This window comes from Corvus cornix, chromosome 18, assembly GCF_000738735.6.
Source record: "Corvus cornix cornix isolate S_Up_H32 chromosome 18, ASM73873v5, whole genome shotgun sequence".
Lineage (NCBI taxonomy): Eukaryota > Metazoa > Chordata > Aves > Passeriformes > Corvidae > Corvus > Corvus cornix.
Genome location: NC_046347.1, coordinates 1,919,590 through 1,940,260, shown reverse-complemented (window position 1 = coordinate 1,940,260; position 20,671 = coordinate 1,919,590). Strand labels below are relative to the sequence as shown.

Sequence of the window (20,671 nt, the reverse complement as noted above, 5' to 3'; positions counted from 1 at the left end):
GCTTTGCTGAGATGCAGGTGACAAGGCTGTCAGCTGGTGTGAGGAAAGGTCTGTGGACAAAACAGTGTCTTGCCAGATGCTGATGAGCAACATGCTCAGTGCTGTGCAAGCCTGTCATCTCCCTTCATCTTTGGGCACATCCCAGGAGGTAAATGTAAATACATAAACAATATAAAAACTTACCTTCAACAGCACCCAGATGTCAGCCTGGCTGCACTCTTTGTCTTGTCCAGAAATCTCATCGTCCAGCAAGCCAGGCAGGGCTCCCAGGGCTCCTTGGATGCTGTGGAAAAGTTTCTGGGAAAGGTTTCATTTCTCTTGTTGGAGTGAAATCCTCTTTTTCCCCCTTCAGCACAAGTGGTGTTTGCTTCGGAGATGAAAGCAGCCTCCCCTCTCCTCGGTCCCTCACTGGCTGGGTGATGTTCCAAGTCACGGAACCTCAAGGGTACACAGGGCGAGCTGGGAGGCTCCTGTAAAGTTTTCTGTCTTGTCCTATTAATTACTCTTTCCAATATTCAGTAGAATCTTCATCTTTTAAAGATAGGAAAGCATGACAGCAGAGAAACACAGAAAGGGGAAAAAAGGAATTTCACCAGGCTGTTTGGACCTGTGTAACCCCCCCAGTCTGCTTATCAGATCTGTTCTCAAATAACTGTGGAATTTCCAGGTCACTGCTGCACCATCCCCTGGGGTGTAAGAGCTCCTGGGACATTGCTAAAGACTGAAACTCTCTCAGGAAATCTGCAGCAAACTATGTAAAACAAAGCTCTTTGTTCCAGCATTTCAAGGTGAAAAGTAAGGAAATTCTTTGGGGATTGCCTACTCTGAGCTGGGATTCAGGTTCTCTGGATATGGATGGAGCAACGAAGGAGAAATCTTCTTTACCTGCTCCTAAAAGGTGAAGGGCTTCCATGTGAGCCTCTTTACAGGAGTTTTAACACACTGAATAGGCAGCTTGTGCAGTCAGAGGGTTGGCAGGATCCGAGCAGCTCCAGGAGAAGCAGCAGGGCAGCTGGCACGAGGGGAAGGCAGGCAGCCTTCCACAACAGTGAGCGTTTGATGTGGAGAGGCAGAGCTAAGCTCTGGGATCCTGACAGTTTGGGAATGCTAAACCAAATTGGATAAAATTATGCAAGGTCTTACTTTGTAGCCAAACAAGCGTCCCAGCTTGCAGTCAGGGGAGTAGCTGTGAACACAAGTTCCTGCGGCAGCCTCTGTGAATGCCAGAAGTTTGATTTGGAAAGGCAGAAAAAACTACATGAATATTTCTCCCTGCAGTTGTATTTTGTCTTGCTTGTTCCACATTTTGTAACAGGGAAAGTCTTCTCTGGGTCCTGCTTGTCCCTCAGCAGGCAGCACCTGAACCCATATCGTTTGCTGCCTGTTCTTCAGTCAGAAGGGACATTTCTGTTACTGTATGTGTGTGCATGTGATGGAACATGTAACAGTGCAAAACCCTCACGTTGATTACCAGGTACAGGACTTTGAGCTCATTGGCACCCACTAGATGAGATTAAATTGCCTGTTCAATGAAACAAGAACAAAGCTGAAAAAGTAAAAGACAGTGTTTCAGTCTATGCATGGAATCAGGGGCTTCAGAGCACCATGCCCAGCACATGGTTGGCTTTTTGGGCTGCAAGCACGTGTTACAAGCTCATGGCCAGTTTGTCATCCACCTGTGTCTCCCAGCCCTTCTCCTCAGGGCTGTTCTCAATCCCATCATCATTTATACTGCTGAGTGCCTGACCCAAGTGCAGGGTCTTACCCTTGTTGAACTTTATGGGGAGTTCCCACTGGCCCCAAGAGACCAGCTGGTTTTCCTATACTGCACCTAGGAGAGCCCAGAGTCCTGCTGGTGCACACAGAGCTGTCCCATCAGCTATCAGAGATGTGATTGAAGAGGATCTGGCTACATGTGCTCATGTGTTTCCTCTCAAGGCTGTACTTACTGGATGGGGGAAGAAAAAAAGATGATTGACAGGGGTTCTGCAAACATTTCACTTGAGTCTCTCCTTGTGAGAAAAGAGGAGCTGTGGGCTGAGCCCACAGGGCTGCACTGGGACCCCCAAGAGTTTGGCCCTCAGCATAGCTGTTTTAAGAGGTTTTTAGGTCTGAGGAAAAAAAAATGCTCTCTTCTTGCATGTCTGCTACAAGCTTTAGAGCTGCTCTGGTTTGAAACAGTGCCTGTAAGGCTGGGAATGTTTGGGTAGTTACCCATGACCACACTAGTGGCTCTTCAAAGTATCTGTTCCAGTTGTTTTTCTTTTTAAGAGGAGAAGAGGAAAGAAGCCTTATCTGACTTGGAATCTCAGGAGTGACTCCTACACAGTGCAAGTGTAGCTGAGCCAAGTTTAAACCAACAAGTTCAATACTTGATAAAATTATTCAATGAAAAATTCATTGCAAGTTGCAGAACATGCCTAGGAAGCTGGGTGAATCAGCCCGTGGGGAACTTCTGCTGGCAGGACAGAAGAGCTGGGATGGATGTGTTGGTAGCACAGTGCTGGGATGGTGTGAATTGCTGACATAGCCTTGCTCAGTTGTTTGATCTCTTTGCTGTTGATGCACCTCACCCTGTTTCTATGGAAATCCTTGACTGTGTTGCCATCCCTCAGCGCATCTGTCCCCCTGGTCAGTCCCTGCTCTGTAGGAAAAGTGTCCTGTGTGCCACGTAAGGATATATGGTGGTGACATTTGTCAGTCTCTCTCACTAGTGTAGCTGGAGCTTGCTGGCTGCCCCTGCAGTGAGCAGATGTGATAAACCTTCAGCATTTGCATCATAGAGTGATGGGTGTTGGAAGGGACCTCTGAGGTTACCTTTTCCAACGCCCATGATCAGCTGGGGCCACTTGACCAGGATTGTGTCCAAATAGCTTTGGAATATCTCCAGGGATAGAGTCTCCACAGCCTCCTGGGGCAACCTGTGCCAGTGACTAATCCCCCTCACAAAAAATGTTTCCTCATGTTCTGAGGGCACCTCCTGTGTGTCAGGTTGTGCCATGGCCGTGCTGCTTGGCACCACTGCGAGAGCCTGGCTCCGTCCCCTGTGCAGCTTCCCCTCAGGTTGATGAGATTCCCCTCAACCTTCTTCAGGCTGAACAGTCCTGGCTTTATCAGCCTTTCTCATGGGAAAGATGCTCCTGTTCCTCAGTCAGCTTAGTGGCCCTTTGCTGGAGTCCCTCTTGTACTGGGGAGCCCAGCACTGGTCACAGCACTCCAGGAGTGGCCTCACCATTGCTGGATCGAGGGGAAGGATCACCTCCCTCCACCTGCTGGTGATGCTTTGCCTCATGCTGTGATCCTTCAGCCCAGCACTGTTGGCTCATGTTCAGCTTAGTGTCCACCTGGCCCCACAGGTCCTTTCCTGGCCAGCTGCACTCCAGATGGATGACATCTTTGTGACACCTGCTCCCTTGTCGATGGGAATTCTCTGCATTGAGAAGCTGAAGCACCTCCATTGCTTGTGAAGCAGCTTTTGTGTCTGTCCTGGGCAGAGATATTTTGAATTAAATGCACAGGGTGTTCCTGGACATTTTTTTGAATGTCTACAAGATGTGCATTAGCATCTGGTAATCTAATACCCAATAGGGACTGAAATACAATCATTGGAAGAATATCTCTAACAGGAAGAGAAAATTAAAGCGCTTTTGTCGTTTTATGGTCGGAAATCAACCTGACCTAAGAGCAAAATTTAAAGTGAAGCTTTCACTAGGGTGGTTTTGTCCTCACAGTTCACAATGGAGTAGGACTGGCCCATGCACATCAGCACTTCTTGGGATTTGGTCAGGAAGGGGGGCTGAGTGCCCATTGCCCAGCCAGCCTTCCTTTTTCTTCCGGTTAAAATTCACCAGTTTGCTGAGGGGTAAGGCTCTTCAACTCCCAGGAAGAGTTAGCCTGTAGAGTTTTGGATCTTGCCATCAGCCTTAAGGAAGCTGCGTAGTGGAAAATGCCTGTTACCTTTTTCCATTGATCTTGCTGACATGAATTCCTGTAGGTCAGGTAGGTTTTTACATTACCAGATCAATAAATACCCCCATTCAGTTCTGTGTGGCACTTACTTCAGGAGACAAGTAAATCAAGTCTTTCCTTGGGTGCTTTGGATCATAAAGGGGGCTTTTTTATGTTTAAAAATTACCACTGGACAGCAATTTGTTGTACTTACTTGAGGTTTCAGTCCCACACCCATCCCAACCCCATGATGCAGAGTACACGTGAAGCCTCTGTCACGGTAATGGCTCTGCTCAGGTGTTGTTCACTCAGTTTGTTTTGCTGTCCAGCTGTTGTAACCTGAGCAGTGGAAGCCACTCACAATACTGGTGCAGTGGACATAAACACAAGGCTGCAGGTGGTCAGTGGTATTCTGGCTCTCTAGAACCAGTCTAGTCCCCCCCAGTCTCAGTAGACTAGCCCAGGAATGTAGCCCTGTCCCAATTTTTTTATAAAGCTGATCAAAACAGAAGCAGTTTTTGAATGATCCTGTGGCCAGTAGAACCAGTCCATGAGAGAGAGGCTGTTCTCACTGCAGACAGCTCATAAAGCTCTGGTGGGCTTCCAGTCTCACTTGGTTTATGCGCATCACTGGCACTGGAGCCACGTTGCTTGCTCTGAGCCACTCTCCATTGTATGGAAGTGCTTCATCTGCAAGTTGCCTTTGTTGCTAGTGCAGAAAAGAGAAATTTTATACATGCATTGCCCAGTTTAATTTCTGCAGTTTAAATCTGAACGGTTCCTTAGCCAGCTTCCTCCATAGCCAACTACAGTCTCTAACAGCCCAGGTTCACCTTTTTCCAGGTCATGCCCTCATCCTGCTGTGCTGCTCTGGCCTCTTTCACTGTGATGTCTCCATGTCTGTCACAGCACTTACTCCATCTGCTGCTTTTTTTTGGTGAAATGAGAGTTTTCTGGACTCAGGCTTGTAGCAGCCCTTGAGTGGATGACATCAGCTCCTGCTTTGCCTTGAGCTGATGTGAAAAGCTTGGTGCCAAATGAGCAGCAGAAACTGGAGCTGCCCATGGCTGTAAACCAAAGTCTTCTTCCCCAGCCAGACATCCCACTGTCAGCTCAGCCCTTCCTAGGAAAACAACTCCCCTCTTCTGGGAAGGGGGAGGCTGTCCTTTGGAGTCAGCATCCCTCCTTTGACAGGAGGTAGTGCTGGATTTGCTGTCACCAGAGCAGCAGCACCTGTGACACTGGTGGTACATGGGGTCCTTCCTGCAGTTTGCTGTCAGTGTTGTGCAAAGGGCCTTGCACATGTGTGAGCAGCCCAAGGCCAAGCTGGGAGGCACTGCTGCCTCTGCCCACACCAGCATGTGGTGTTTGGCAACACCTTTACTGGGCACCTCTGTTCCCCCTAACCCAAACTTCTGGGCTGGAGCAACTTGGCAGGTGCAGCTCATTGGTTTGTGTTTCACAGAAGGTCAATCTGAGTGGCAGAAAAGCCTTTTCTGGCCTTAAAACACGTGGCTCTACAAGCTTTTCCACCAGCTAAATTTAACTGGAGAATTGCTCCTGGCTCTCCTGAGCATGAGAGAATGAGGAGATTGTTTCACACCAAAGTCATTTGGCTGTGCAGGATGGAGCTGGGGCCTTTGCCACTCCTCCAGCAAAATTCCTAGGGTTCGTAATTTTATTTCCATGTGTTAACGTAGAGTTGGGTTGGTTTGTGTTTTCTTTGGTCAGGAAAAATCTGCCTTCAATAGGGTAAGGACTTGGGGAAGTTTCTCCTCTATTTGTTGCTTTTACCACAGGAGTGTGCAGTTTGTCCCAACCAGCATGTCATCCCATGCCTTGAGCCAGATGTGAGCGGGGCAGGTAGATGCCTCTGCTGTGAATGGAGTTGGGAGCAAATTGCTAAAACTAATCAAGCTGAATTCCAGCCTTTCCATCGAATGCATGTTGCTGTTAATGTATTTCATTGGATTCAGCAGGTCTCTGTATGCTCTCTGGATTTGTATTTCTCATTTTTATCTCAACAGTAACACAGATTCTTTTCTCTTTCCAGGGTGACTGTTGGATCTGTATGGAGCTCATGTCTACCTCGTTTGATAAGTTTTACAAATATGTATATAGTGTATTAGATGATGTTATTCCAGAAGAAATCTTAGGCAAAATCACTTTAGCTGTGAGTATTTCATTAAACCTTTTTGTTGAAGATAATTGAAAAGTTCTGATCACCCTCCATGTGAAAAGCTGGTTGGTCTGTGGAGTACAACTGCTGCTGCTGTTTGCACCACACTGGGAATGGTTCTCCAGGGTGCTTGTGACTTTTCCACAGTGTGTTGCATGGTGTAAAAGGAGGTCCTGGGGTCAGTAATCAGTTCATAAACAGACCCCAGGACCAGCATCCTGCTCTGTCTGCTTGAATGTGGGCACCAGCAGCACAGGCACCAGCCCAGACCAGAGAGGCTTCTGGCAGTCTTGTGCAAAGGCTCCCAAAAGCACTGGAGAACCTGGCTGATGTTTTCTTGATTTAACCTGCAAGTTCTGGCCTAATGAAAAGTCAGGTAATTGAAATAGTTGTGACCTGCTGAAAAAAAATACAGCATAGGGCTTGAAATAAATTACTGCTCAGGATAATTAACAACAGAGATTATTCAGGCTTCACCCCTTGCTTCCCTCTCCCAGAGTGGGATCTTTCCAGGTCACAGGGCATGTGTGTTCACTGAAGTCCATGCTCTCTCTTATATCACCTTCTGTTTGCAGAAAAAGATCAGAGAAAATTGCTTTTATTACGTGGCACATTACAGCATTGATATCTCAATGTATTAAATGCTTTTCCCCCCTGTTCTTGGAGTTCCAGAAATTTAATAATCACAGGACTCTTACGACATCTGCTTATTTTTCATCTATTTTTCTTTCCTAGACTGTGAAAGCACTAAACCACTTAAAAGAAAACTTGAAAATCATTCACAGAGGTGAGTTCTTCGTGTCTTTTTTTTTTAAGTTCATGTCTTTTCTTCTTTTCTGTTAAAATAATTGCAAGAATTGTTAGTGGCCTTTTAAGTGTAAATAGCACCTGTACCGCCGCGGGTCTGAGTGCAGGTTTTGAACAAGAGCCTGTTCTGTTGCCCCTCCAGCCTGTGCTTTTTCCATGTAAGTGTGATTCTCGGGTTGGTTGGGCATCTGCTTCTGCCTTTGGGCACGTGGCATCTCTGGGGCTGGCTCCATCCCCTCGTGCTCCCACAGGATCCTGGGTGCCAGCGCCAAGGGTGACGGCGACGGCGCGGCACTGCCGGCCTCGATCCTCTGCAGCTGCTCTGCTTGAAATCGAAACCTCCAGCCGTGACTTACTGCTTTAAATTTCTTTCCCCTGCAGACATCAAACCTTCCAATATTCTTCTGGACAGAAATGGAAATATTAAACTCTGTGACTTTGGCATTAGCGGACAGCTCGTGGACTCCATTGCCAAAACGCGGGATGCAGGGTGCCGGCCGTACATGGCGGTGAGTGGGATGAGCCCTGGGCTCTGTGGGATCTCACCATCCCCATCCTCAGCCTGTTTCCAGTGGGATGAACACCCCTCTCCTGGATGAAACTGAGCTCTGGATTGAGCGCTGCTGTGGCAGTGTCATCCAGGCTGTGGCAAAGTGACCAAATTCCTGGGTTCTTGCTGGGTTCCTCTGCTGCTGCCAGGGCTGTGGTGCTGGAGTGGAGAGGAGCTCTGTGCCTTCCAGCAGTTCCAAAACACCAGCACCCGGGAGAGCAGAGCTGTCAGAGTGCGGGTTTGTCTTGGTCTGCAAGAAATCCATTTGCTCTGGTAAGATTATGTCACAGGAGTTATTGCAGAGCAGAATTATAGTGATTTTTGTAAACCACTTTAATTCCAAAGTGTGCCAGAACTTCATTCCAGGAGAATGTGATTCTGGAGAGCAGCAGTAGCAGAGCAGCTGTGTGGAAATTGCTGGGGCTGAGTTGTGGCTCCTGGGAGTCTGTCCTGCTTGTTTGCTGCCCTCCCCCTCCCAGAGAGAAAAGCTGTAGTGGTGATTTTGGAAGCTGTCTGAGGGTTTTAAACCCTTCAGTGCTTCTTCAGGGTGCTTTGAAAATGCATCTCTGCTCTCACATGAGCCAGGGGTACCTTGTGCAGGGAGCTGTATGCCTGCTGCTGTTCATATAACTTCAGTTTTAGCGCCTGTATTTAATTTTTGTTGCATATTTGTGGTTCTTTATGCTGAAAAATACTGTTTTCTGAATTCTTTTTATCTACCACCACGTAGAAAAAAGGAAAATACCTCTCTTTTAAGGTAGGGTTCCCATCTGGCCCAAGCCATGGCTCTCAGATGGTTTTTATCTGACTGTGGTGTCCAAGGCAAAACCTGTCTGCCCTGACTCTGATCTTTGAGCTGTGGGTAGGTGGTCAGCTCTGCTCAGGCTGTTGGTATAGTTATGCTATGACAGTTCCTGACAGGTCTGTAAATAGCTGCAGTGCTTCCTTTCCCCTGGGACGTGGGTGGGCGAGTGCTTCCTTTGGTTTTCCTTCTTCCTGTCTGTCTGTCCATGTGCTCTCTGTGATTTGTGCAGCTCCATCAGCAGCTCCAGACTTGGGTGGACTTTTAAGTGAGCAAAAGTGCTGCAGTTCAGTTGGTGTTTTTCAGAGCCTTGGCATGGCACAGGGTTTATGGGGCAGCCAGCAGCTGGCAAGCGATGTGGGAGATGACTGCCCTCTTCCCTGCTGCCCTCCAGCCTCAGTGACTCCTTTCCAAGTACATGAGCGTTTCCATGTACTGGGAAGCCTGGGAAATGGGGAGATGTCCCCAGTGTGCAGGCACATCTGCCAGCTGTTTCTCCAAGCCAGCAGAGGCTGTGCCTGAAGGGATGCTGTGATCAAAGCTGGATATACCTGGGAAGGAGTCAGGCCGCCACACTCCTCTCAAAAGGAAAACAGTATTTTTTTTAGTGTAAAATAGGCCAAGAGTAGTAGCTCTGTTCAGCCAGGGAGGCTCTGCTAAGGGCTGCTGGATGCTTCTCCCTGATGATAGTGTCTTGTTTTGCAAGGCCCACCAACCCCATGGCACTTGCCCCCTGAAGGAACCTGGTCCCCACATAGCTGTTGGTAAGAATGACACTGGATGTCAGCCAGTCTGGCTGCGAGTGGTCTGAGGAGGCAGCAGAAGCCATGTCCAGCTGCCAAGCAAGTGCTGTGTGCTTGAACCAAAATTGTTGGAGCTGTCACAGTGAGCGGCGCCTCAGCCTTGGCGCTGCAGCACTGGGAGTTTGTTTTGCTTTTGGCTTTCAGTTCCCCTGCAATTGTTACAGTGAGCAAAGGCCTACGTGTTGGTACCTCGTGTTCTCTGAAGGAAAGAAAGGCAGGACCAAGTTCCCAGGCAGCCGCTGACCCCTGGAGCAGCCTGGGCTGTTCTGAGCCCTCCTCACCCGTGCCCTGTGCTGGGGGTTTGCTCCAGCTGGGGTTCCACAGCCTTCACCCAGCAAGGAGCTGAGGTTGCTCCTGGCCAGCCCTGCACCCTCCCTGTGTCCTGCTCCCTGTGGTCCCTGCCTTGTCTCTGGCTAGAAGTGGGCTCTGTGTGCCAGGCTGGGGCTGGTGGCCTTTGTGACATGACTGCTTTTGCATTCTCAATGCTGCGGTGAACCCAGAGAGGAAGGGTGAGACTGAAAGTGCTTGGTTTAGGCAGGGGCAGAGGAGGGGACCCAGCCAGCATGAGGATGGATGTCCTGCCCTGCCCTGCTCCTTCGAGACCTCCAGGAGTAGAGTGTGATGGTGTCACTGTCATCCTTGGCCACTCAGGTCCTTTTTCCAGGTCAGCTTGGAGCCTCTGGCTGCAAAACTGTGGCTTCTCACTTCTCCCTGGTGAAGGTGGACAGTCACTGCTGGCATCGGTATCAGGGCCAGCTGGATGTCCTTGTGTTCAGATGTTCAGGCAGAGATCAGGCCATGTAAGGAAAAGGAAAATTTCCCAAGGCAGGTGACAATGACAGCTCTGACCCCTCTTTCCCAGCCGTGGAGGGGAAGGCTGTAGGGATGCAGGAGTTCTCTGAATCCTCTTCCCAAGCAGAGCCACTAAAAAAAAGAGCCTGTTTGAGCTTTGCATTCCTGTCCCAATGCCCAGGTTTTAAACAGGCTCAGTCAGTCAGTTTTCTTCACTGTGGGTTTGAATTCATCCTCTTGGATGCTCCTGAATATTACTGTATGTTGGACTTTTTATTTTTTCCGCTTGCCTCTGAAACTTGGCACCCAGCCATAGTTTTTTATGACTGAGAAAACAGATTTGGGAGGAGACTGAGAGACATGTGGCACCATCCCTCTGCAAGCAGGGCAGACTGAATGCAGGCTTTGCTGCCTGTGATGAAGCAAATGCTGGGGAGATGCCTGAGCTGTGAGTGCAGCCATCCCCACTCGTGTGCCACTGCTGCCACCCACATGCTTTCAACTTGGAATGTGACCTCTGCTTACTCATTCACTGGCGAAAATCGTCCCTGAGGTTTGCCCTGCGTGGGACTTCTCCTGTTCAGACGTGGCCCCTGAGATCACATGGTGTGGAGCCTGTGCCTGGCAGCCCTGCTGCAGTGCTGAGCCTGGGCTGGAGCCTCAGTGTTCCCACCCTTGTCCTGCCAGGGACACGGCAGGATGGGATTTTCCTCCTTGGCCCTTCAGATGCTTGGCTGCACAGGCAGCTTATAGCAACTTGTGGCAGGAGCCACCTGTGTAAGCTGACTGCTTGCCCAAAGTGTTGCAGGCAGGACATGAGTTCTGTGGAAGAGAGTATTAAAAGCAGGGGAAAAAAACATAATTTTGGCTACTGGGATTTAAGGGGAAGTGCCTAAAAGTCAGGTCTGGGAGATAGCTGCTCTCAGGAGACACTGGGTGTTCAGCTGGAAACAGCTCCTGGCTGCTGCAGATTTGCCGTGCTCAGGGCTTGACTGGCTGTGCTGGGGTGGCCCAGGGTAGCCCCTGCTGCCCTGATAAGCTCCCAGAAGGCTGATTGGAAGCCAGAATGTGACCATCAGGGTGGTGAAGATGCCAAGAGGGATGTGTGTTAAGCTCTAGGGTACTGGATGCTGGCCTTTCAAAATAACACCAGACAGGGAAGATCTCCGAAGTCCTGCATTAAAGATGCCTCTTCAGGTGCTGGAGAATCTGCTACAGTGCCCGTAAAGTTGTCCTGGTCATGCATTATGCTCCTAATACCTCCATTTAATATGAGTAACTCTTGTGTTAATGGCTGGCTGTGGGCTATGGTTTCTTCTCCATTTGCAGAGTTAAGGAGCCCTGTTCTTGTCGGAGCCTTTTGCCCCAGCAGGTACTTTCTGCCTCTGATGTAGTCACCTCTTGAGCTTTTCTTTGAGGAGATTAGGGGCTGAGCACCTTACTCCCTTAAGGCAGATCAGCTTGTGTTTTATGGCTGGGCTATAAGCCCCCATTTTTTCAACATCCTTTTGCAAATGTAGACCCTAGAATTGTGCAAACTCCCTGTGTTGGTCTCACCTGTGGTTTACGTCACAGGAGCAGCTGTTCCCACCATGTTGCCCCAGCTACACACTGGTGCTCCCCTGGGATTTCCTGCTCTCCTGTCCTAGGATCCTCTGTTCCTCCTGAGTGTTCCCTGTTCTTTGTCTGCTCCTGTGAGTCAGCAGCCAGCCAGAACCCAGCTTACCAAACACTCCAGACACTGGTTTTCCAGGAGTCTTTATGTGTCACACTAGCAATAGTTTTTATAAAACTCTACATTTAGCAGCGCTTATTTTATATTTTCATGGATATTAGTAGCCGTAAGCTAAGGCCACCTTTGAGGTTCCACTGTAAATCCTTCCCACTCAACACACAGCAGTTCCACTCTGAACTCTGTCAGGTGAAGCATTTACTGATGCACATTATTTGTGCTTGAGTTGGTTGGGGTCCAGACCATGCCCTGCACTAGGCCAGCTTTATTATGGCCACATTTGCCTTTTCTAACAAGACAAATCAGGTTGTTGAGAATATGCTGTGCCAAGCCCAATGGGACCTGGTTGCCTTCAATAACGTTGCTGTCAATCTTTCTGTGACTAGCAAGTGTGCTCTGTCCGCCAGCCCATCACTTTCCTGCTGTTGGGATCAAGGAATTCAGGTGTGGTTAGGAAAGCCAGCTGGGAGGGGATGGCAGCCCCATGCGAACGGAAAGCAGTGTCTCCACCTGGAAAATGCTGCTGGAGAAGTTTTTAAATGAAAGGTTCTCTCGGAGTAAATATGTAAAGGAAATAGGAGGGGAGGAAAGGCCATTCTCTGGAAATATGATCTCTGCTGATAATCTCTGGGCAGTCATGGGCTTCATGGCTGGCCTGGGCAAGGGGGAGGGACAGGAAATTAAAGAACAGAGGGGATTTTGAAAGGAACATCTGAATTCAACATCCAAGCAGAGATGAATATTTTGGCTGAAGTATTTTTTGATACACTACTCTGCTCTCCTGTCTAGGTGCAGAAGTGATGCACGCAGAGCCAGCGTCTCTGCTGCTGTCCTGGCGGTGCAGAGGGACTGGGCAGCTCTTCACTCATCACATCGTGTGTCCTTTGCTCTTCTGTGTCACTCCCTGGCCAAGGAGCTGGGTCATTTCCCTGGGACCAGGGCAAGCTGTGGCATAGGATGCTGCGTGACCCCTGCAGTGACTGTCACTGCCATACAGACCCAGAGGGAACACAGTGTTCACAGCTTTGTCCTTGGTCACCTGGAGAGGAGGGTATGACCTTAGAAGAGATTTTACCCAGCACAGTGTGACTGTGGTGCCTCGGTTGCTTGTGTGAATGACTCACATCTGTGCTCCTAAACCCAGGCTTTAGCAATGAGCTCAGCTTCTGTGAGTCCTGTGTGCTCAGGAGGAGATCCCAAAGCTTAATAAGCTTCACTGCACATAAGAAGCAAGATTCACATGAAATTAGGCACTTCACCTCTAGCAGCCCCTTGGCAGCCTGTACCTGTCTCTGATGCATCCATACCCCGTCCCTTCACCCCATGAGCACATCCAGAGATGGCTCTCCACCTCAGCCATGTTCTTTCCTGCTTGCACTTGGCATCAGAAGGACACCTGGCCTGAGCCAGGCTTTGTCTGCAGCCCTCGTCCAGGTCCCCAGAGTGTGACATGGTGACTCTTGCTTCCTTGGTGTTAATTGCTCCCATGTGATCTACATGGAAAATTCTCAGCATTCTTCCTGCTCTGTATTTAGATGGGATTTATTTTGGTCTGTCCTGCTTTCCCTTTAACTGTGCCACCATGGTCTAGGGCCAAATCCCCGGTGCTCTGTTTGGTCACAGGAGCAGGGTGCCCCTCATGGGTGCCTGAGACACCAGCTCTGTCTCACCAGTGCTGCCCATCCCACCAGTCCCTTTGAGCAGTTTGGCCCTGCCCAGAGCAGCTGCTCCCTGTGCAGTCCCCTCCTTCATCTGCAGCCTGGCAGCTGCTCTGCTGTGGCACATCCCTGTGCATTTGTGGTGTGGGGGTCACAGCACTGGCCAGGCCAGCATCCTCGTAATTTGATGTGTCCAGAGCTGGTCCATCCCTGGTGGCAGCTTCCAGACATCATGATGTGTCCCCAGTAGAGTTCAGGGCTGGGTCAGCTGCTGCTGCACTTTTCTGCTGCATCTGCCATGAAATTGTATTAAAATGTATCTTACAAAGCAACCAGGGCTTTCAGGATATTGCCTGTACCCCTTAATTTAGAATTTATTGCTCAGGTATCTTTATTATTGTTGTAGTCAAAACTGAATGAGACCCTGTTTCTTTTGACATGTTAATTATTATATTTTTAACTGAAGAAGGCAGACTGAGGTTTCTCATAAAGATGACATGCAAGGCATAAAGATGTTTTTTGCTGGTTCATCTCTGGATAACTTGCTCTTAGGTGTGAATCACCCATGTCTGGCTCAATATTGCTTTCTATGAAAGGCATTTTGGATGTCTTAAAGCCTTGTAACATCATAGTTGCCTTCAAGGGATGACCAAAACCTTGTTAAGAGGAGATTTTCTTAAAGCACATTGTTTTTAATAGTTTCTTAGGTTTGGCAACCAGCACTGGATGGGGAGAAGAGTTCTGGTAGATGCTGCTAAGCCTCACTCCCCAGGGTGGTGGATGAGATGTTGATTCCAGTTCTTATGATCCCTTGGGAACAACTTGGCTGTGAAAACAGAGAAAGTGAGACTTCGTGCTAAAGAGATCCCAAAGTTAAACAAAACTGAATAAATAAGACAGTCACAATTTTTCAAGGTGTTTGTGCAAAAAGAAGAAAAACCCGACGCATTGGACTGTGATAAGTTGCCATTTCTGATCCCTTTTACACCATACCTCCATAAAAATCAGTGTTTTAAGTGATTCCTCGAGGTGTTTCTCTGCTGGGGTTGGATGGCTGCCCTGGCCACAGGTTTGCCTCCGGAGCTGTGCCAGGCTCAGAGTTCTTTCTAGGTTTGCAGATGCTTCTTGTTGCTTCCTGCATGGCACAGAGCTTGACTGGTCCTTCTTCCTGTTTCAGCCGGAAAGGATAGATCCCAGCGCATCCAGGCAAGGCTACGATGTGCGCTCAGATGTCTGGAGCTTGGGGATTACGCTGGTGAGTGAGGGGCTCTGCAGCCTGGCTGCCCTGTGCAGCGTGGGGGTGTCACACGTGGGCAGCGCAGCCCAGCTCCTGTGGGTGTTGTGATTGAAATGAGCACTTCAGCCTCAGGAACAATCTGAATGCTCTCCTGGTAGATGGCTCTCCTGAGCCCCTGCAGCCGTGTTTTGCAGAGAGCAAGATGGGAGCAGGGAAGAGGTGTTGGATTGTAAATGGATTTTGTGTTCAAAATCTGAGATGAGGAGGGGTGCTGAGCGTGGTGGTGCAGAGCAGAGCACCCAGCCTGTGTCAATAAGCCTCTGACAGCCCTGGCAGCTGCTGTGCTTTGGCTGCACAGAGACTTTGGTTAATCCTGGATTCTGGGATTCTGATTCCTCACTGGCTTAACCACAGCACTGCTACCTGCACACACTGATACAGTGAGAAGCTCTTAACTTTCTTCAGGTTGTGAAGCAGAAGAGAAAGCACAAGCAATTAAGTATGAACCAGTAGCTTCTGTTTCCACCACTGATGTTTAAAAAACATCATTTTCATTATCCTGTGAGGAGCAGGGAGTTGGATTTGGGAATCCTTATGGGTCCTCTCCAACTTGAGATATCATATGATTGTATTATTCTCATTATCCATTTTCTCTAGTGGTTGTTAGGATGCTTGGGAAGGAACTGGAGGATTTTATTCTCCTGCACTGGTTTGTTTTGTAGCCAGTGGAGGAGCAGACATGGCCAGCACAAAAGCATGGCCTGGTCAGGGTAAATCTGGCCATGTTCCTCACACAGGCAGCAGAACTTACTGCTGGGTAAATTCTGCTTAGAATCATATAGGAAATAGGATGAAGGATCTCATCTCAGTCTTCCTTCTGGGGGGTTCAAGGTCGTTGCAGGCATTTTCTTGCCCTGACTGAACTTACCTGATGTAAACCTGCCTGGTGCTGTTGCTGTCTCTCTGCAGTACGAGCTGGCCACGGGGCGATTCCCCTACCCCAAGTGGAACAGTGTATTTGACCAGTTGACACAGGTAGTGAAAGGAGACCCACCACAGCTGAGTAACTCAGAGGAACGGGAGTTTTCCCCAAGTTTCATCAACTTCGTCAACTTGTGGTAAGTGTGTGCTGCTGAAAGCATTTGGAGTTGGCTCGTTTTCTTGGCTGGTGTTTGGCAAGGGTCATGTGTCCAGCACTTCCTGGCTTCTTTTCATGTTCCTGCGCCAGCATATGGGTGAGGACCTCTCACATTTTAGTGGTTTGGAGGTGATAGGGGATTTGTCTGGGTTGGGACTGAAGGGCAGACCTTGGAAACTGCTCTTCAGGAAAGGAATTAGGAGAAAACCTCCGAGAGGCTGTGCTAGAGAGAGGCATGGTAAGGAGGGAAGTTTCCATGGCAGGACATTTGTGTCAGACACAGCCCCAGCCCCTGCCTGCACAGCTGGGATGGCTGAGAGGGAGGAGGGAGGGAGGGAAGTTGCTCCTGTGGTCACTCACAATGCAAGGATGGGTTTTCCAGAAAACCAGAGGTGGTGAGTCCCACTGCGACAGCATCGTGTCCTGTAAAAGTTTGTGTTTGATGTCTGTAATGTTTTCCCTGATCCCATGTTCTCCTAATTATCTTTATGCTTTCTTTAGCCTTACAAAGGACGAGTCCAAAAGGCCAAAGTACAAAGAGCTTCTGGTGAGTTCTCAGTGCTGCATCTGTCAGTGCCTCCAGCACACAGCTCACACGGGGCTGGGCTCAGGCAGAAGTGAGATCTGAAGGAGCCGAGCCCTGGATTTGGGCAGCAGAAGGGCCTGTCTGTGGTGGGGGTCTAAAGGAGAGAGGGCAGCAATGCTTTTGGCCTGGATCAGTCACATGTGGCAACTGTGCTCCTTCAGGGAGCTCTGGGCACCTGGAAGGCACCTCTTCAGAGGCCCTGGTTCCACAATCAGCCCTGGGGTTTCACATCTCCTGATGTGAAAGGGGTTTGCCTGATGTCCTGGTCCAGAACCTCCCTGATGAGATCAGCTGCTCTGATCTTGCCAAGTGCTGCCTGCTGTGGGCAGAGCATAGGGTCAGGGCTCAGGAGAGCAGGGCTTGGGTTTGACCTCTGCAAGCCACTCCCTGTGACTCCTGTCACTCTCCCCACTGTGACAAAGCTGATGATGAAACCTCTCTTGAAAGTATTTCAGTAAATATCAATGCTACAGAGGAGCTGCTGGTCCTGCACCCTCACTACCTCCTGCCTGTCAGCTCCTGACCCTCTGGAGTCCTGTCCCACCTCCATTAACCTCCCACGTTACAGACGTGGATTCCCAGTGTGGAAAAGCCATGGCCCAGGCCATGTCCTGGTGTCCTACAGCCACCACAAAGCCGTGTTCTTGCCCCAGACAACTTTGCCTGCTCAGTTTCTATCTGAGGAGCGCATGCCAGGAGGGTGACCGTAACTTTGTTGTTTTTTATCTGATTCCAGAAACATCCCTTCATCCTGATGTATGAGGAACGCACAGTGGATGTTGCATGCTATGTTTGTAAAATCCTGGATCAAATGCCAGCAACTCCCAGCTCTCCAATGTACGTGGATTGATACTGCTGCTACATCAAACTCTAGAAAAAGGGCTGAGAGAAAACAAGCTGTAAAGAATTTTCATCACATATTGCAGTGTTTTTAATGCTCGCCCAGACACCATGTGCAATAATATTGGTGTTATTTCCATCCTGTCTGTATACTGTTGTCACATATAAAGTGCATCCCTGTAATACCTGATCACACAGTGTTAGTGTTGGTCACAGAGAGACCTCATCTTGCTCTTTTGTGGACATACTCATGAAATGTGGAAATAAGTACATTTATTTGTTGACCGTGATTGGATAGCACCTAAAATTCATTTCTAGACTCAAAACTTGGAGACTCCTCAGCAGCTACTGGAAAGATTTTTCTCTCAAACTCTTCCAATTGTTGTTTCAAGTAATAATAAAAAGCAAACAAACAAAAGTTAGGCGTTGTCTGTCTGAACATTAAGAGACTTTGCCTGGAGGGAGAAGAACTTGCTTAACCAACAAGATGCTTTGCCTTCTGGAGCTGGAAAGGCAAAGGAGAATTTTATTCTTCACAAAGTGCAATAGATTTACTGCTATGAAATTCTGTTGCTTTACAGTCGCAGTGTACTTTCTGGGGACAGTGTGCTCAGCTGAACTTCCTGTTAAAGAGAGATCATGTTAAATATAGTGAATATGTCTTTACCAAAAATATGTTGCGTTGAAAGAGGCTAACATTAAACTATTGAGATGGGACATAATGTATTCTTCCTCCTTTTACCAAGCCAGCCACTCTTCACTCTTAACTAGGTGTCCTGTAAATTGTTACCTGGTAAGATAAGACCTTTGACCTGAAGAATTATTAAACTACTTGATTGAATTTAACCTGCTTGTTGACCTGGTTTATAGTGCACAGTGCTCACCACCCACTGGCTTTGCTTTGCCTTCACCCAGTGCCATCCACAGAGGCTGCAGCTGCTTGAACGGGCCACCAGCTGATGGCTGTGAGTGCTGGCCAGTGTTTCTCGTGTTCCTGCTGTCCCCAGCCCTGGTGCTTGCGCCTTTGGCCCAGCCCAGCCCTCCCAGCCCCATGTCCCTCACAACTCCAAACCTCAGCTCTTCCTTCTCGCCAGTGCAGGCAGGATGGAGGGGTGGCCCTGGCTGCCACGGGGCTCTGTGCCCGTCACACCCTGCTGAGCTTGCTGGAGACAATTCGCCACCGCGGGGAGATTGAACCTCTTCTGTGACCTCCACAGCTCTTGGTGCTACACCCAGAGCAAACCTCTCTGAGACTGTTGGGTGCAGAAGGAGATGAGGTGGAGATGAAGGAGCACCTAACTCCTCTCAGCTGGCCCAGCAGGGCCAGGCAAGCTGTCATCTTCTGGTCCATTCTTAAGTGAAACAGCACATCAAGCTTTTCTGGCTGTTCAGTTGACATATTTTTCAAAGATTAATTTTTCCTGAAAACTTTTTTCCCCCCAAATACTGCAGTTTTCAGGTGTTTAGTAGCACACCAGGGATAAAATGGAGGCTGCAGGGTCTCTGCTTTCCATTTTGAGCTGTCTGATTTAGGTGCTTGGTAGGACTTCATCAGTGTTAGAGCAACCTCCCATCAGAGCTCGGCCGCAAGCCCGGACCCAGGACGCAGAGGGAACAGAAACACCATGGTGCTGGCAGGATCCCAAGGAGGGGCTCCCCACGTCCAACCAAAGCCACCCCGTGCCAACAGCCCAAGCCGAGCGCTGAAGACCAAGCAGCACATCCCAGCAGGGAAGGAGAGCCGGGGCCGTGCCCCAGACACGGCTGGTGCCTGTCGGCCGCAAAGGCGACGCGTCCCGCTGGCTGCCGGAGCTGCTCCTGCTGGCACTGAGGCTGGTGTGAGCCTCTGGGATCCCTTGGTCCTGCCCTTCCTGGATTATGTTCCTCTTGGGCTGCTCCTCAGGCAAGGCAGTCAGCAAAGTCTTCCCCAAACAGACAAGGCAGAGGTTTCTGCAGGAACTGCTCCTTCCCGACAGCTCTGGTGCGTCCTGCGTAAGGATCAGATAGACCCAGCACGTCTAAAACAGTCTTTCTGTCCCCATCCCCAGAGCCTCTCTCAGGTAAATCCCTGGGGAGCTGTGACTCCTCTCTCCAGCCTTCAGTCCCCAGAATGAGACTGCAAGTGCTCCAGGGCTCAAGGGGTGCTGGCTGTGGGGGCTGAAGAGACCCACACCCAGGAAGGGCAGCCACGTGTGGGGCTTTGTCCCTCCCTTTGGGTATTAAAGTCTGACTCCCTTCTCCCTGGTAACAGGGAGCCCAAAAACCTTTCAGAGGCCCAGCACTGAGATGGATCCTCCCCAAAAACAGACGTGACTGCCTTGCTCTGCCCTGTTGGGGTGGCTGGGTCTGTGCTCTGGTGCTGACCCATCTCTAGCCCAGGACCAGTTTGCTGGGAGTGGAAATGCAAAGATTTGGACTGCCAGTGACAGGAGTGAGGTGCTGTTGCCTGAGTGGCTGTACAGGACAGGTTTAGCCTATTCAACATAGATTATTATAAATTATTAAGGGTGCACCATTTATTGCAATGTATCTTTATTTAAAAAAAAAAGAAAAAAAAGGTGTATAGTGTTCAGAAGCTGTGAAAATAGTGTAAGAACTGTACATTGTGAATTCTGGTTATTATTTTTTTTTCTTGTACCATAGAAAAAATGTATAAAAATATCAAAAAGCTGATGTTGCAGGGATGTTGCCTTATTGTCTGTAAAATGAAGCTCAGGAACATAACTGCTTCAAAGAGCTTCCGAATATTTTATCCGGTATCCTGGTTTGACTTCCTCCTCTGTTTAAGCTATTATACATGGATCAGAGTGTTTATGTAACAGTTCTATCCTTTTGCCTGCAGGTCAGTTGTAATAAAACTAAGATGCGACTGTGACCTTGTTATTTTCATTTTGTAAGGTCAGACATGAATGGGAAGGTTCACTGAGAGCTGTGGAATACCTGCCTTCCAGGCCTGTCCTCCAGGTGGAAGAGGAAAGCAACCTTCAAATCTGCTTGTGCCAAGTGAGAGATGTATAGGGAGCCCTGGATTTATTTTCTCTCTCTGGAAGATTGCTGGGCCCTCGGTGTGTTCGGGTGCCTCTCAGGCGAGCGCTGTTTGCAGCACAGGGAGGTTCTGGTGGCTCAGGACACCTTGTCCCTGTGAGGAGGGCAGATGGCCGTGCCCACATGCCAGGGGAAGGGCAGCTGCTGCTCCCAGCTGTGATGGCTGCTTTAGTTTTGCAAGAGCAGTCAAGGTCTGCAGGACCCACATGATCTGAGAGTCCTGGCTAAGTCCTACTGCCCGGTGCTGGGATGTGTCTCTTCTGCCTGGAAGCTGTGGAGGGCTTGGAATCTGTCCTGTCAAGGGGGCAGAACTGGGCCCCAGCAGCCCCACTGGGAAAAAAAGAGTGTTGGGGGAGAGGGCCTGGCCACGAATTCCTGTCCTGCTCCAGTGGGCTGGATGGGACGGTCCAAGAGTGCTCAGACCAGAGAGGGGAGAGCCAGAGCATCCTGCAGGGATCCTTGGTCATGGCATAGCTCAGGATCTGGAATAGTTGGGAATGGATGGATCACCTGACACCAGCTCTTGCAGGGTCTCATCACTTGGAGGGTGACAG

General features: G+C 49.3%; 1 protein-coding gene across 2 annotated transcripts in view; it reads left to right on the top strand.

Moving 5' to 3' along the window:
- Nucleotides 1-19,947, top strand: part of MAP2K4 (mitogen-activated protein kinase kinase 4) — a 76,134-nt gene extending 56,187 nt beyond the window's left edge. For both annotated transcript variants that reach the window (XM_039562267.1, XM_039562266.1), the window contains 7 exons: nucleotides 6,002-6,121; nucleotides 6,863-6,914; nucleotides 7,316-7,443; nucleotides 14,449-14,526; nucleotides 15,478-15,626; nucleotides 16,148-16,193; nucleotides 16,969-19,947. In XM_039562267.1, coding sequence (XP_039418201.1) covers nucleotides 6,002-6,121; nucleotides 6,863-6,914; nucleotides 7,316-7,443; nucleotides 14,449-14,526; nucleotides 15,478-15,626; nucleotides 16,148-16,193; nucleotides 16,969-17,082 — 687 coding nt within the window. In that variant the 3' untranslated portion in view covers nucleotides 17,083-19,947. The remainder of the gene's footprint in view (nucleotides 1-6,001; nucleotides 6,122-6,862; nucleotides 6,915-7,315; nucleotides 7,444-14,448; nucleotides 14,527-15,477; nucleotides 15,627-16,147; nucleotides 16,194-16,968) is intronic.
- The last annotated feature ends 724 nt before the right edge of the window (nucleotides 19,948-20,671 follow it).